At 40.6% G+C, this 16,165-nt stretch overlaps 1 protein-coding gene across 1 annotated transcript in view; it reads left to right on the top strand.

Moving 5' to 3' along the window:
• The first annotated feature begins 5,881 nt into the window (after positions 1-5,881).
• The window catches only part of LOC102428984 (phospholipid scramblase 2-like), a 97,153-nt gene continuing 86,869 nt past the window's right edge, over positions 5,882-16,165 (top strand). Inside the window, exons 1-3 of the mRNA XM_023753768.1 lie at positions 5,882-5,887; positions 7,206-7,460; positions 10,068-10,110. Coding sequence (XP_023609536.1) covers positions 5,882-5,887; positions 7,206-7,460; positions 10,068-10,110 — 304 coding nt within the window. The remainder of the gene's footprint in view (positions 5,888-7,205; positions 7,461-10,067; positions 10,111-16,165) is intronic.

Raw genomic sequence — 16,165 nt, 5'->3', positions numbered from 1 at the left:
GTTCGGTTGTTTCGGGTGTGACAGCCCCTGGCTCTTTATATATATATAGATAGTCACAACACTGGTTCCTTCCTTCAAATGACTTTTCTACAATTCTAACCATTCAGTTAATCACAGTGGTGTTGTATCTCCTTACTGTAAGGATGAATATCAAATTCTCACCCATTAGGTAGTGAGGACGGTGGTTTATATCTGTGCTTCTCATTTTAAATTCCAGTGCTCCACACTTCTAAAACTTCTTCAGATATAATTCAAATTATGGACTAACTCACTCTTCTGCTCAAAATCTTCTAATGCCTGTGAGTCACACTTGGAGTAGAATCCAAACTCCTTATTAAGGTGAACTTCTCCTTTCTTTACTGGCAGCCATTTCTAGTCTTTCTCTCCCTTATAGTGGTCTTCTTTTCCTCAAACATGCCAAGTTCATTCTTAAATTGGGGATTTTTGCATTTAGTTTTCCTTCTACCTAGAACATTTCTCACCAGATCATTGCACAAAGCTTTTCCCTTCTCATCTTTTAGTCTCAAATGAAATTTCACCTATTTAAAAGTGACTTGTTGATACCTTTCCCTCTACCCATGCATTTTCTCCATCAGTTCAATCTGAAATATTTTTTAAAGAATTTATTTTCTATCTCCCAGAAGTTGCCTGTAAGCTGTGTGAGGGGAGGTTGCCTTGTTGATAGCTGTATCCTCTGATTGTAGAACAGACTCAGATTATAGATCACCTGTAAATATCTGTTCACTATAAGTAATGAATTATATAAGCTGTAGTATTGGATAGTGGAGTAAATGCCTGTACTCATCGCTTTCCACAACCACATCAAAATTACAACTGTTTAGTAATACAGAACTACCATCATTCAGAACCACTTGAAAGCTGGCTGAATGGAAGTCTTACAAATAGAAAAGTAAAGAAGAAAGTACACTAAGACTGGTCGAAGGGGTGGAGGCATGGAACAGACTGGTCTGGCACCTATGTGTTCCTCTTTTTTTTTTATCTGGAAGGAGATCATCTCTGCAGAGACTACCCGTGAGGAACAAGGGGTGAGCCCCACACCAGACCCCATCCCAGGGTTCTAGAGCTGAGAAGAAAAGTCCCCATAACTATGGGCTGTAAAACCCAGAGAGGATTGTGGCTAAGAGACAGGGAGGCTGCTGGAGACCCAGCTAGTCCTTTTAAAGGGTCGGTGTGTGGAAGCACTTGGACTCAATACTTCTGAGCTCCAGTACTGGGCAGTTCTGGAGAACCCAAACATATGGAGAGGAGCTTGAATGTCTGGCATCAGGGCAGAAACCCAAGAGTAGCTTTCTCCCAGACAAGGGTACTCACAAGTGTCATAGTTACAGTGTTGGGGGCTCCCCTGTCACAGGGCTGATTGGCAGCCATAGCTGAGTCTCAATCAGCCTGGAGCACACTGTTAGCTCCACTCTGGGGATTCCTTGAGACCCCACCCCATCCCAATTGCAGCTGTTTGCAGCAGATTTTCCATGTAAATGGTTTGTCCTGGCTCAGGCTTCAGACTTTGCTAAAATCTCTCAAGCTGCAGCTGGTGACAGCCTGCCCCAAACCTACCAATAAAAGGGCCAAGACCTGACACTAGCACCAGTCTGCCTTGTTTCACAGCTAGGCCTCACCTTCTGCACAACAGCTCTTCCACTATAGTTCCAGCTGGTCCTCACAGCCAATTGGCCTGAAGGTCATTTTCTCCCAGAGCCACCAACAGGAATACTAGTAAACGCTCATCTACAAGACTTGCACACAGCCCACACAGGGACGCACCTAGAGTGCACAGCTCAGGTGACTGGGGAGGCTGAGCCACTGGGCCCTACAGGATACCTACTACACAAGGCCACTCTACATAGCAGCTCTACCTAATATATAGGAACAAACACAGAGAAACAGACAAAATCCAGAGACAAAGAAAAAGGTTACAAGTGAAAGAAATGGAAGCAAGCAAACTACTGGATACAGAGTTCAAAACCATGATTACAAGGTTACTCAAGGATCTTCATGAGTGTTTCAAGGGACTTAGTGAGACTTTCAAGGATCTTAGTGAGAATTTCAATGATATGAAAAAGAACCAGTAAGAAACATACACTAACTGAAATAAAGAACAATTTACAGGGATTCAACAGTAGAGTAGAGGATTCCAAGAATCAAGTCAATGATTTGAAATACGAGGAATCAAAAAACACCCAATCAGAAGAGCAAAAAGAAAAAAGAATCCAAAAAATATGAATATAGTGTAAGGAGCCTCTGGTACAACTTAAGTGTACCAACATTTGCATTTTGGGGTTCCAGAAGGAGAAGAGCAAGAGCAAGAAATTAAAAACCTATTTGAAGAAATAATGACAGAAAATTTCCCCTACCTGGTGAAAGAAATAGACTTACAAATCCACGAAGCACAAAGAGTCCCAAACAAGAGGAACCCAAAGAGACCCATGCCAAGACACATCATAATTAAAATGCCAAGGGTCAAAGACAAAGAGAAAATCATAAAAGCAGCAAGAGAAAAGCAGTTAGTTAACTACAAGGGAGTGCCCATACCACTGTCAGCTGATTTCTCAACAGAAACTTTGCAGGCCAAAAGGGAGTGGCAAGAAATATTCAAAGTGATTAATAGTAAGGACCTACCCAGCAATGCTCTCATTTAAAATAGAGGGTCAGATAAAGAGCTTCACAAACAAGAAAAAGCTAAAGGAGTTCACCACCACTGCCCAGTGTTATATGAAATGTTGAAGGGTATTATTGAAGAAAAGAGAACAAGAAGGAAGAAGAAGGAAGGAAGGAGGAGGAGGAGGAGGAGGAGGAATTAACAATATGAACAATAAAATGGCAACAAATATATACCTATCAGCAATCCAATCTAAAATCAAAATAAACGAACAAGAAATCTAATGAACAAAATAAACTGGTGAATAAAATAGAATTAGAGGCATGGAAACATGGAACAGACTGATGAATCTCAGATGGAAAGGGGAAGGAGTCCGGAAAGAGATTAACCAAAGATCTTACCTATGTGCACAGACAGTAGTGAATACATGGGGTGGTGAACACATGGGGTGAGGTGGAAGCCAGGTGGAGGAGGGCAATGAGGTGAAAAAAGGGGTACATCAGTAATACTCTCAACAATAAAAATTTAAAAAAAACATACAACAGCAACAACAAAATAAAATAAAAGCTGTAGTATTTAAAATATATCAGTACCAGTGCCTTGGTTGGGTGGTTCAGTTGGTAGGAGAGTCCTACCATACATACAGCAAAAGACTGTGGAGGCAACTGATTAATATTTCTCTCATATCAATATTTCTCTCTCTCTCTCTCTCTCTCTCTCTTTCTCTCTCTCTCTCTCTCTCTCCAATAAACATATCCTTAAAAAAAGACATCAATATAAGGTTATGCATTTCTCATCAGTGTTCCATTCAGTTTTTATAAATTGCATATTCTAAGTTAAATTTTGCATAGCCCTGACTTTTAAAATATTTTGGAGCACAGTACTTTAAAATTATATTCTATTGCTATGAAAGTATTATTCTATGCACTATACATATAAGCTTATGAAGCTTCATTGTAGTAAAAATTCACATGGAATAGAGAATATACACTGTGCCTATTACATAATTAAGACAGTTTTGCCTACCTTGGTTCTCAAATTGTATTTCAAGAGAGCTGAGGGTACTAAATTGTGAAATTTAAACTTGTTATCTTAATACTAGAGGCCCAGTGCATGAAATTCATACACTGGGGGGTGTCCCTCAGCCCAGCCTGCACCCTCTCCAATCTGGGATCCCTCTCACAATCTGGGACTGCTGGCTCCCAACTGCTCACCTGCCTGCCTGCCTACCTGATTGCCCCTAACCGCTTCTGCCTGCCAGCCTGATCACCCCCTAACCACTCCCCTGCCAGCCTGATCAACGCCTAACTGCTCCCCTGCTGGCCCGATCACCCCCAACTCCCCTCCCCTGCTGGCCTGGTCCCCCCCAACTGCCCTCCTTCCCCTGCAGACCTGGTCACCCACAATTGCCCTCCCCTGCTAGCCATCATGTGGCCACATGGGGGTGGCCATCTTGTGCGAGGGTGTGATGGTCAATTTGCCTATTACTTCTTTGTCATATAGGATCATAGTGGATTTTTTTTCATTTAGAGGGTCTCAAAAACTTCTTGCAAATGTTAACTCACACAAGTATCTGGACAGTACTAAATGGAATGACAGGCCTTTACCTCTGTACCAGGGTTTTTAAATAGTGGCATTATATTTTTGGATGGAAAATTCTTTTCTTCAGGATTATGTTTTAGGCATTTTAGGATATTTATCAGCGTTCCTGGTCAATATCACTATCCCCTCCCATTGTGACAACCAAAAATATGTTCAGATTTTGCCAAATATCCCTTTAGGGGACACAACTGGCCCTAATTCTATACATCAAAGAGATACTGTTTGTTAGAATTCCAAAATATCATTTTTTGCAGTCTGTTTTGGTTCTGGAAACACTGGCTCACAATTTCTATGTTTGGCCTTCTTCCCATTGCCATCTCTCTTTTCCATGAAGAAATTCCAGAATCTTTATGTAGGTGACTCTAGATCATTGTTGACTCTATTTATTTTCCTTAGGTTTCTAACATTTATATCTAAATTTTAAACAATAATGGTAAGGCTGCAAGTTGACTTGATTCACATTCCACCACCCTCATAATAGAAGTATATATGAAACCACAGATATTTAATAGAAAACTTGCTGAAAGACAAAAACACAAACCTTAAGCTTTGTTGAAACAGTATTCTTTCTTTTTCCCAGTGAGCTTTTGGTGTTTCAATTATTTATTTTTCTTTTTTTCTTTTATCTTTATTGTTGAAAGTATTACATATGTCCCCTTTCGTGTTTTTTCTCCCATTAACTACCTCCACCCTGCACCTGCCCCTCCCAGGCCTTCACCATGCTATTTTCTTTTCTTTTTTTTTCTGTTTTAAATTTTATTTTATGTAGCTCACAAAATGCTTTTGTGTTCTGGTTGATAAGTGGCTTGATAGATTTTGTGGTATTGAAAGAAGCATCTTTAATTCCAGATTTATACTTCTGCCTCCTCAGTAGTTAGCATGTCTTTTATCTTCCACCATGAGATTTGATGGGAATGCTTAATGATATGTGTTGCAGAGGAACTCATATGGTTTCAGGCTGATGTTCAGTTTAACCTCTAGGGAGCCAGATAATTCCCCAAAGACATTATAATGTTCCATGTTCATAATGTAAATGATTTGGGGAATTCAAAGAAAGCAGCATAACATATAATTGCCTTATTAATCCTGTAAAGTCTCTTATTCTAATGAAAATAGCACAACGCCTCACAAACAGCTAGTGTGCATGCTTTTAAAAGCACTCTGCTGCACCATTAGGATAAAAATATACACTGATGTTTTCTTATTAATTCTGAAGTTCTGTGTTTACTTTCTTTAGGCAATCTATTCCACTTTCTGAAGCTATTTCAAATTTAGCTTGGCAGTCAAAAGTAGCTTAAAAGTGATCTGTACTTTTATTTTTGGAAACAATTTTTATCTTTAAATGCCCTCCTGGAACATTTCATTGTATCTCTCCAAGTAGTATTGGTTTCTCTCTCTACTAACTAGCAAGTCAAAATATTGTAACAATGTGACTTAATTGATTTATAAAAGAAGTTCTAATGTTTAAAAAATAATAAGTGGCAAAATAATATTAAGGGCTTGTGTATTAGAGGACCTAAAAGTATAGATATTTTTGAGAGCAAAATATATAATTTAAAATCTATCACATTTTCAAGGAAATTATTGAAATGTTTTCATCTATAGCTCCTAATTAAGGAATGTGTCGGTGAACATTATAGAAGCAATTGACAGAAACTCATGATGAGGGTAATTCAGTGGAGGAGATAGATGACTTTATCTTACACAACATTTTTCAAGGATCCCTAGCTATTGAGATATTAGCATGTTATACATATTCCCACATAAATGCGTTGTGATCACATCACTTTGGGAAGTGCTGGGTGATAGACTATAAAATATTTCTGTAACATAAACCTTAGTTTTACACAGAATTTCATGTGACTAATTTTGAATGTTTCATCCAAATGAATCAAGTCTTACATCATTTTAAGAATTTGGGGCATGGAGCTATGTCGCTCACACCAGGTGAAGACAGCAATTGAAGACAACAATTGACTTCAGCAGGCATCAGATGCCCCTAAAGTGAATTCTGCTCTGTGGGGTCAGCCCCTGCACAACAACTGTTCCTCTGCTGCAGTCACAGCAATTCCTGATAGCCAATCAATCAGGCTGAGAGTAAGTCCTTCTGACTGCCGTTCCAACAGCAACAAAGGCTCAACTACAACAGAGGGCACACACAACATACACAGGCACATACCTGGAGCACTGGACTCAAGTGAGCATGGAGATTGTGCCACTGAGCCCTACAGGACACCTACTACATAAGAACACTAGCAAGGCTGGGAGAGGTAGCAGATCTACCTAATACACAGAAACAAACACAGGGAGGAAGCCAAAATGAGAAGACCAAAAATATGTCCTAACTGGAAAAAAAAGAACAAAACTCAAGAAAAAGAACTAAACAAAATGGAGACAAACAATCTACCAAATGCAAAGTTCAAAACACTGATTACAAGGATGTTCAATGAACTTACAGAAAGAGTAGATGACCTCAGTGAGAAGTTTAAGAAAAAGATAGAAAACATAAAAAATGGATCCACCATGCTATTTTCTATGTTCATGGGCTATGCATGTATGCATATAAGTTCCCCGGTTAATCTCTCCCTACCCACACACACACTCACTTTCCCTCTGAAAATTTTCAGTTTGTTCCATGCTTTTATGTCTCTGGATCTATTTTGTGCATCAGTTTATGTTGTTCATCAGATTCCACATATGAGTGAGATCATGTGATACTTGTCTTTCTCTGACTGGCTTATTTTGCTTAGCATAATACTTTCCAGGTCCCTCCATACAGCTGCATAGTACTCCATTGTGTAAATGTACCACAGCCTTTTTATACAATTATCTCCTGATGGGCATTTGAGCTGTTTCCAAATCTTAGCTATTGTAAATTGTGCTGCTATGAACATAGGGTTGCATATATACTTCTTAAGTTGAAATTTCAGTTTGTAGATAACTGGGGCAATTCTAAATGTATTGATGTTTCTGTTTTTCTGTCCAGATACAAACTATTTTAGTTGTTCATATTTCAGGACCTCCAGGATATAGTGGCCAACCTGGCCTCCAGAATGCCTATCCTCACCCCGAGGCTGACTACTCAGTTCCACTCCCTGGCTATTCAGGTGCTGGTCCAGTGGACTCTCCTGTCCAACACCAGCCAGTGTATAATCAGCCAGGTGGACCAGAAGGGGTACCATGGATGCCAGCATCACCACCTCCATCAGACTGTCCACCAGGGTTGGAATATTTAAGTCAGGTAATTACAAATACCTCAAATAAAACTGTGCTTCCAGTTTACTTATTGACAAATGGCTAATTCACAACATTTTTTAAAAAATATATTTTATTGATTTTTTACAGAGAGGAAGGGAGAGAGATAGAGAGTTAGAAACATCGATGAAAGAGAAACATCGATCAGCTGCCTCCTGCACACCTCCTACTGGGGATGTGCCCGCAACCCAGGTACATGCCCTTGACCGGAATCGAACCTGGGACCTTTCAGTCCGCAGGCCGACGCTCTATCCACTGAGCCAAACCGGTTAGGGCCACAACATTTTTTTATTAACAAATTACTCTAATTCTTCTAGGTCAGGTTTACTTTTAAAGCAAATGGCTTAGGGAATTGTGTTTTCTATGATCTTGAATATAATCTGTGATACCAGTCAACAGCAAACATTTATTAAGCACCATTTTCCAGGCTTTGTTTCTAATACAAGTATTAACTACTTTAATCCTTTTAGAAATGCTATGATATTTAGGTGCTATAATTATTAACATTTTATGAAAGAAGAAACTGAGGTCCAGAGAAGTTACATGAAATGTTCAGCATCAAAATGCCAAGGAAGTAAGAATGGCTTTTTACTTCTTGAACTTTGGTTCTGTATCCTGGTTCCTTAATCCCAATACTTAATAATTTCCTAGGCGTAGGAAATAAACAAAAAAGTTTAGTGCTGAGTTTCAATAAGTGGTACCAAGAAAAGAGTTTGAATTTTTTATATAATATGACTCACTTTTTAATTAATAAAATTACATTTTTATGATGCTTTTCTTCTTCAGAAAACCCAGTTTTATAGAAACTATTGTCAACTGATAGTTGTTAGTGCCAGTTCAATGCCTATAGGAATTCCCTATTTAAGGTACAGTGAAGAAGGAAACTTTGATCAGTGCCAACAACTCAATTGAGATTCAGCATGGCTGTGGAACAGCTCAATGTTGTTGCAATTAATTATGAAATAGCATGGCTGTGGAACATCCCAGTGTGAGGCAGCCCTTAGGTGAGGCACCCCAAGGGTGAGGCCTCTCTCCAGCTAGACAGCTGTGCTCTTCCCCAATCTACTCTGGTCCAAAGTGCTCCACCTGTTCTTCTCTGTTCCACACTGCTCCTGGCTGCTCCATTCTGGTCTGGTGAAACATCTTTGGTATTGCAGCTCCAGCCAGGGAAACTCAATCTTCAGTGTATGGTAGAAAGGGAAATTATGCTCCCTGAGCCAGAGGGGAGCTGACTTACATAGAAATAAATTCCCTATCCCTCATTGCTGATTGGTCTGTCCTCATGCAAATGAGGACTTTAAATCCTCACAGTTTGATTGATCCTAAAAGCTGTCCTATCCTAATTCATCAGAATGAAACTGCTCTGATTGATCAGTAAAGATATTGATAAGAATATAGCTGCACAGCTCTGAATGGACAGGGAAAGTCTCAGTCCTATTGGTTGAAATACAATTCCAGGAACTCCTTTAAACAGGCTGGCCCAGATGACAGGAACACAGTGCAGGCAGGCAGTTCAGTGCAGGAGGCATGCAGCTTAGTGCAGGCTTCTCCCTGAAGTGTGGCTTGCATAAGAGGCCTCTGTTTAGAAATGGCTACTAGGATATTTTTAAAAATTTGAGCCCAGTTAGTCATCAGGATCCCTTCTTGATAGGTATCTTCTTCCTGAGGGTTAGCACTACCAATAAAAAAAATAAAATCCTGGACTTTATGTACTACAAAATAGTTTATCAGCAATATGAGACTTTATATTTGTTTGGTATTAGGAATCTCATAGATAAAGTAGAAACAGAAGTTCTAATGTATCAATTTATAAATAAATAAATAAATATTCCTATAATAGCCAATCACTACTCTCTTTACTAATTTAATTTCTCATAATGCATTTGAGCAGCATATAAGAATTTTAGTAGTTCACATATTCAAGAAATAACTAAGTAGATTTTTTTAAAATCAGGGACTCAGAGGAAATTGTTCTGTGTATAGCTATAGATTCAGAGTGTCCATCACCATCGTGAACTAGACCATTATAAGTAATTTAAATATAATAGGTGGTAATTGTATATTTTAATCAAATCCATTACTTTGCTAGTACAATTTATGTTCTAAAACTACAAATAGAAAGGAACTTTGTAGAGAGATAAAGATGGATTCACTGGTGAAAAAAACAGATCCAGAGACATAGAAGCATGGAATAGACTGATACATCTCAGAAGGAAGTTATTTCTTACTACAAATAATGATATCAAGTATACATAGAAAATAATTTTGAAATTTATAGAAAAAAGTTTTTTAAATGGATGAAAAGGTCTCACTAATTTCTAAACATCTTCTAGAATGAATAGTTTTCTCATTTTTATAGGTATTTCTGTCAAAGTAATTTGCTCAGCTTAATAGTGAACATACTCAAGATTCTTTATAAATTATAAACTATTTAACCTTAGTTTTACACTTTAAATTAATACAATTATTAAATATTGATATTGACAAATATTGTTATTTACATACATTTTAAAAATATAAAAATGATTCTTAATTTGGTTAACTTAAAAAATCATGATGTATACTAACAGCGTTAATTTTTTTACGATATTAGGTAGATGAGATACTGATCCATCAGCAAATTGATCTTCTGGAAGGTATGCATTTATTCTATTATCATCCTATCTAATAATAGACAAACATGGTAATTAACCATACCTCCGCTATGCTTCCCATTGGCTAATCAGCAGGACATGCAAATTAACTGCCAACAAAGATGGCAGCCGGCAGCCACGCAGCTGAAGTGAATATGAGGCTTGGTTGCCCTGGCAATGGAGGAAGCCAAGGTTCCCCGCCTGGCCTGCCACAGCCCAGCTCTGAGCTCCGGATGGAACAATGTTGCAATTATAGAAGCTAAACAAACCCCCAGATACCTGCTTTCAGCCAGCCGGGGCCTCAGACCTTAGAGCGCCAGTGATGGCAACAGAGTTTCAATTATAGAAGCTAAACAAACCCAGATACCTGTTTTCAGCCGGCAATGGCCTCAGAGCTGGAGCTGGCTCTAAGCTCCAGTGACAGCTATAGACGGTAAATAAATCCCAGATTAAAAAAAAAAAAGAAAAAAAAAGAGGCTGGGTGCTTCAATCGCCTGCCAGCCTGAAAACAGCCCTCAGCCCCTCACCCAGACTGGCCAGGCACCCCAGTGGGGACCCCCACCCTGAAGGGGGTGTGACCAGCTGCAAACAGCCATCAGCCCCTCATCCAGGCTGGCCAGGCACCCAAGCGGGACCCCCACCCTGATCTGGGACACCCTTCAGAGCAAACCAGCCGGCCCCCTCCCGTGCACCAGGCCTCTATCCTATACAGTAAAAGGGTAATATGCAAATTGACCCTAACAGCAGAATGACTGGGAATGACTGGTCACTATGACACACACTGACCACCAGGGGGCAGATGCTCAATGCAGGAGCTGCCCTCTGGTGGTCAGTGCGCTCCCACAGGGGGAGCTCTGCTGAGCCACAAGCCAGGCAGATGGCTGCCAGCACAGCGGTGGTGGCAGGAGCCTCTCCTGCCTCCTCAGCAGCACTAAGGATGTCTGACTGCAGCTTAGGTCTGCTCCCTGCTGGCAAGTGGACATCCCCTGAGGGCTGCTGGGCTGCCAGAGGGATGTCTGATTGCCATCTTAGGCCCAATCCTCCAGGGAGCAGGCCTAAGCCAGCAAGTGGTCACCCCCAAGGGGTCCCCGACTGTGAGAGGGCACAGGTTGGGCTGAGGAACCCCCTACCCCAGAGTGCACAAATTTTTGTGCACCGGGCCTCTCGTCTAAATATATAAAAGCCTAATATGCAAACTGTCCCCTTGGGAGTTCAACCGGGAGACTGGGAGTTCAATCGCTCACCATGACATGCACTGACCACCAGGGGGTGGCGTAGAATGAAGGAAGGCCCCCCTGGCAGCGGGAAGGCCCCAATCTGCCTACTGATGGGCACTTGAGCCAGGCCTAGGGACCCTACTCATGCATGAATTTTGTGCACCGGGTCTCTAGTTTATCTATACTAATAAAAGGGTGATATGCTAATTAGAGCAGATATCTTCTGGATGTCCATCTGGACGTCCATCCAGGACAAAGCCACAGCCGCTGCAAGGGCCTAGGGCCAGCGCCATGTGGGAGAGGCAGGCCGGTCCGGCACTCGCTCAGGAAGGGCAGGCCAGTTCCGTGCTAGTGTGGGAGGGGAGGGGCAGGCCAGGGCGAGCCCCTTTTGCAGAGATGGCGAGAAGGCATTGCCTCACCCGCTTCCGCAAAGGTGGTGCAGGACTGGCCGCAGTGTGGCCTGGTCCCAGTGCTGCCCTCATCTATACTAATAAAAGGGTAATATGCTAATTAGGGTGGACAACTTCTGAATGTCCATCTGGACATCCATCCAGGACAAAGCCACAGAGGCAGCAATGTGGGCCTGGTCCAGGCGCCAAGCCTCCACAGAGGCTGGACGGGGTGCAACCTGCTGTGCCTCAACCTCTCACAGCTCCTCCTCCACCTGGCCTGGCCCCAGATCACCTCCCCACCCACTAGTGGGTGGGGGGCAGGGCCAGCACTAACAAGCGAGGGGTGAGGGCTGGCAGCTGCAGCGGCTGGCAATGGCAGCAGCAGCAGGGTGATGGGGGCAGCGCCTTCCCCTGATCATCTGATCACCTCCTGCAGAAGAGGAGATACCCTGAGGGCTCCTGGACTGTGAGAGGTGGCAGACCAGGTTGAAGGACCCCCTCTTCGCCCCCCATGCATTAATTTCGTGCACCAGGCCTCTAGTATATATATAAAAGGCTAAGCGTCTGTCCTTCCCTCCAATCAGTAGCTATGACATGCACTGACCACCAGGGGGTAGACGCTTGATGCAGGAGCTGCCATGATGTGCACTGGCCATTTAAAAATAAATGGCACCACGGATCTGGTGCTGACAAACCAACACTCGGCTTCCCCCAAGTAGGACACAGGACCTACCACCACCCCAGAGCGACACCCCACCAAATCACAGCCAAAGCTGTCAAGACCCTAAGGCACAAAATGCAGCCCACAGCCCAGCCCAGGCCAGAAATGGTCACTGAGGGCACTGGGTAATGATGTCATGTAGCAACACCTGGCTTCCTCTCCCTAGCAACTAGCTTCCTTGGAGTTTCTTCAGCCCAGGAACCCGACTTGCTTTATAGCCAGGTGCAAACATTTTACAGTTCAACCAAATGTTTTTGAAACATTTTTCCATGCCTCATCTCATTTGATCCTCACAGAAGTCCTGGATTAGGTAGATAGAAGACTTAGTAGAATCCTATTTTCTTTTCATTAGCAAGACAATGGAAATTTAGAAAGTTTAGAAACTTGACCCAACTGAAGAGAAATATGAAACAGTGTAACTTGAAAATGACTTCAGGTTTTCTCACTGCACAGAATATAGTCAAACACTGCTACAGTTAAATATTTTACCATCTTTTTCTCCCTGCATGATCTACCATAATAATCTGCTTCTTATTGATATTTACTGCTGTGTTGTTGACAATTACCTGAAAGAAAATTTGGGGTGCTTCACTGAGCTGGAAAAAGTTTAGCTAAATCAGAAAGCAGGTCTAATTAAGCAAGTTTATCGATATATATATAAAAGTCTAAGTTGACTTGCACATGCGCTATACATATAAAGCTCTCACTGGTGCCAATCGCATGTGTGTGTTTCAATCCGTCATTGTCAATCGTCAATTTGGTTGACACTTCTATTATAAAGAAAGGGCGAATGGTGATATTAAAATATTTCTTCTAATTAATTTCCTTTCATGTGCACAAATCTGTGCACAAGGACACTAGTATTTTCATAAAAAGAAGACATTTATGCAGATAAAAGCACATCAACAACCACAAACATAACAACTTTTGTTATGTGTTCATTAAGCCTCATTATTTACAAATGTCTCTCTTCCTGATAGTAAAATGATAAAGATTATCATCAGCTCATTCCTTGAAATTAGGAGTCAAGTGTTAAAATACTATTTCTTTGGGCATCTATCCTCATGACACTGAGCCTAATTTAGAAGGACAACAATCAAACCTTATTTTTTTTCCTCCTTCACTTCAGTGATTCTATTACTTTATCTGACTTGTATCACTTCACCTATTTTCTCCCTAATTTGTGATAACCTTGAGATTGACAAAGAGCCACATGCAATAGTTCATGTTACCTTAGTACCATGTATTAATAGTTGCATTAGTATATTTCCAAAGTAAGTGAACTTTTAAAATTTCGATGGGTATGTTTTGAAAAATCATATTCCTGCCCACACTTTCTCTTTAAAATTGAGATGAACCCTGAAAAACCTTTGTTCCATGGACTGTGAATTACCAGCTTAGATTAAGCAACCCTACAATGTTGGATTGTGCTGACCAGCAAATCCATTAGCCTAGCTTCCTAGAAGAGTACTCCTGATCATTTTAAATGACACCTTTGACTCTACAAGATGCTTCCAGTGCTCCCCAAATGCAAAAATAAACTTTGGAAGCCACTAGATGTTTCAGGACCACCAACAGAGGACCAATACCTGGATAGTTTCAGTAACTATAGTGTCTTCCTTCTAGATATAAGACGTTTTGAGAAAACTGCTAAATTTTAGAATATACCTGTTGAATCCATCTTTTTTAAAAAATTATCTTTATTGTTGAAATTATTACAGAAGGCCCCTATTTTTTCCCATTTATCTCCTCCATCCCATACCCCCCACCCCGCCAGGCCTTCACCATACTATTGTTTATGTCCATGGGTATGCCTAAATGCATATAAGTTTTTTGGTTAATCTTTTCCCACCTACCCCCGCCTTCCCTCTGAGATGTATCAGTTTTCCATGCTTCTATGACTTTGGATCTATTTTGTTCATCAGTGAATCCACCTTTATCTCTCTACAAAGTTCCTTTATATTTGTAGATTTAGAACATGAATTGTACTAGCAGACTAATGGATTTGATTAAAATATAAAATTACAACCTATTACATCTAAATTAGTTATAATGGTCTAGTTCAAGATAGTGATGGACACACTGAATCTACAGCTACATACAGAACAATTTCCTCTGAAAGAAATCCAGAAACTAGCTGTGTGACTTCTATACACTGGGCAAATGAGAGAAAACTCATATTGAAACAGATAAGAAAGGCTGTAACACTATGTTATCATAAACTCCACACCTGGCATAGTGACACACAACCAGGAAGAAACTCAGAACTCCCAGCTTCTCCCTGAGTAGCAATGGGTATGTACATCACATGTCATGCTCCAACTTTTAAGATTTCTATGTACAGGATGAGTTGCCAAAACACCTAGCTTTGAAAGCCAGAGACAGTTAATAAAGGTCCCATGTGACTTACCATGGCTCAACACACAGAGGCAACAGATTGACACAAGCCAGTCTTTATGTGAAAGTAGCATATTTGTTTTTGGAAAAAAAGTGTATTTCTAAATTTGGGGCACAGGTTTCTAATTTAACACACACCTAGGAGCCAACAGCAATACTCTCCAGAGATCACAGAGGCCAATGGAAGCCAACTTCATGATTTTCCTCTGTCCCACCCCAGGTCACTGATATCCCCCAAAAGGAGCTTGTGTACATGCCTGATATCCCTAGCTGTTGTGGCTGTCATTCAGGATACACATCCATTGGTAGCCTGGCTCTGATAGCCAACAGGGCTTGTGTTTATGTATTCAAGGAGAAGGTGGCATACAAAGAAAGAGTTCTTAGCTGCTCATTGCCCCAGGAATCAGTTCAAATAGAAGAGAGAAACTCTCATTTTCCAATCTTCACCTAAAAAAAGTATGTTTGCATACTTTAAAAGTTGTTACCTGAAAGTCTGCCTTTCAATCAGCCTGTATCTAGGCATTGACTGAGAGTCTGTCCTTTGGGAGATTAAAAGGTCTTGGCATATTCTAAACTACTGGTAGCCATTAAGAATAAGAAGACTGCTTGGACAATTACAAGGTCTGAGAAACAACTAAGAGGTAAGTCAGAGTCGAATGGGAGGTTTTATCTGCTACAAAAGCTACTTCTTTAAAACTGAGAGAGGTGGCTGTTTTATTTAATTTTCAGAAACCAACACAGGGAGTCAAGGAAAATGAAAAACAAAGAATTATATTCCAAATAAACAAAAATAAATAAATAAAAACTCAGAAAAGACATTAATGAAACAGAGGTAAGTGATTTACCTGATAAAGTGTTCAAAATAAGGGTCACAAAGATGCTCACTGAGGTCTCAAGAACAATGAATGAACAAAGTGAAAATTTAAACAAGGGACAGAAAGTACCAAACACAAATAGATAGCTGAAGAATACAGGAACTGAACTGAAAATTTCAATATAGGGATTTAACATAAGAAAATATGAAACAGAAAAACAAATCAGAACATTTTAAGATAGGACAGTAGAATTTATCCAATCATAGGAGCATAAAGAAAAAAGAATGAAAAAGAGTGAAGATAGCATAAGGTCTTATGGGATAACATCAGGTGGACCATGTTGGTTAGCAAACTGGCTCCTTACTCAGAAGGCAAGGAGAGGCCTAAGAGGCAGGTGACAACAGATTGATAGGTAACAGATTTAATAAGTAAGGGAACTTACTTATGAGAATTACCTTGGTTCCCACAAGATGAGTAGATCTCATTTGCTGCTAGAATCTGAAAAATTTATATAGA

The sequence above is a fragment of the Myotis lucifugus genome, unplaced genomic scaffold (genome assembly GCF_000147115.1).
Source record: "Myotis lucifugus unplaced genomic scaffold, Myoluc2.0 scaffold_50, whole genome shotgun sequence".
Lineage (NCBI taxonomy): Eukaryota > Metazoa > Chordata > Mammalia > Chiroptera > Vespertilionidae > Myotis > Myotis lucifugus.
This window is presented reverse-complemented; position numbering and strand designations above follow the sequence as displayed.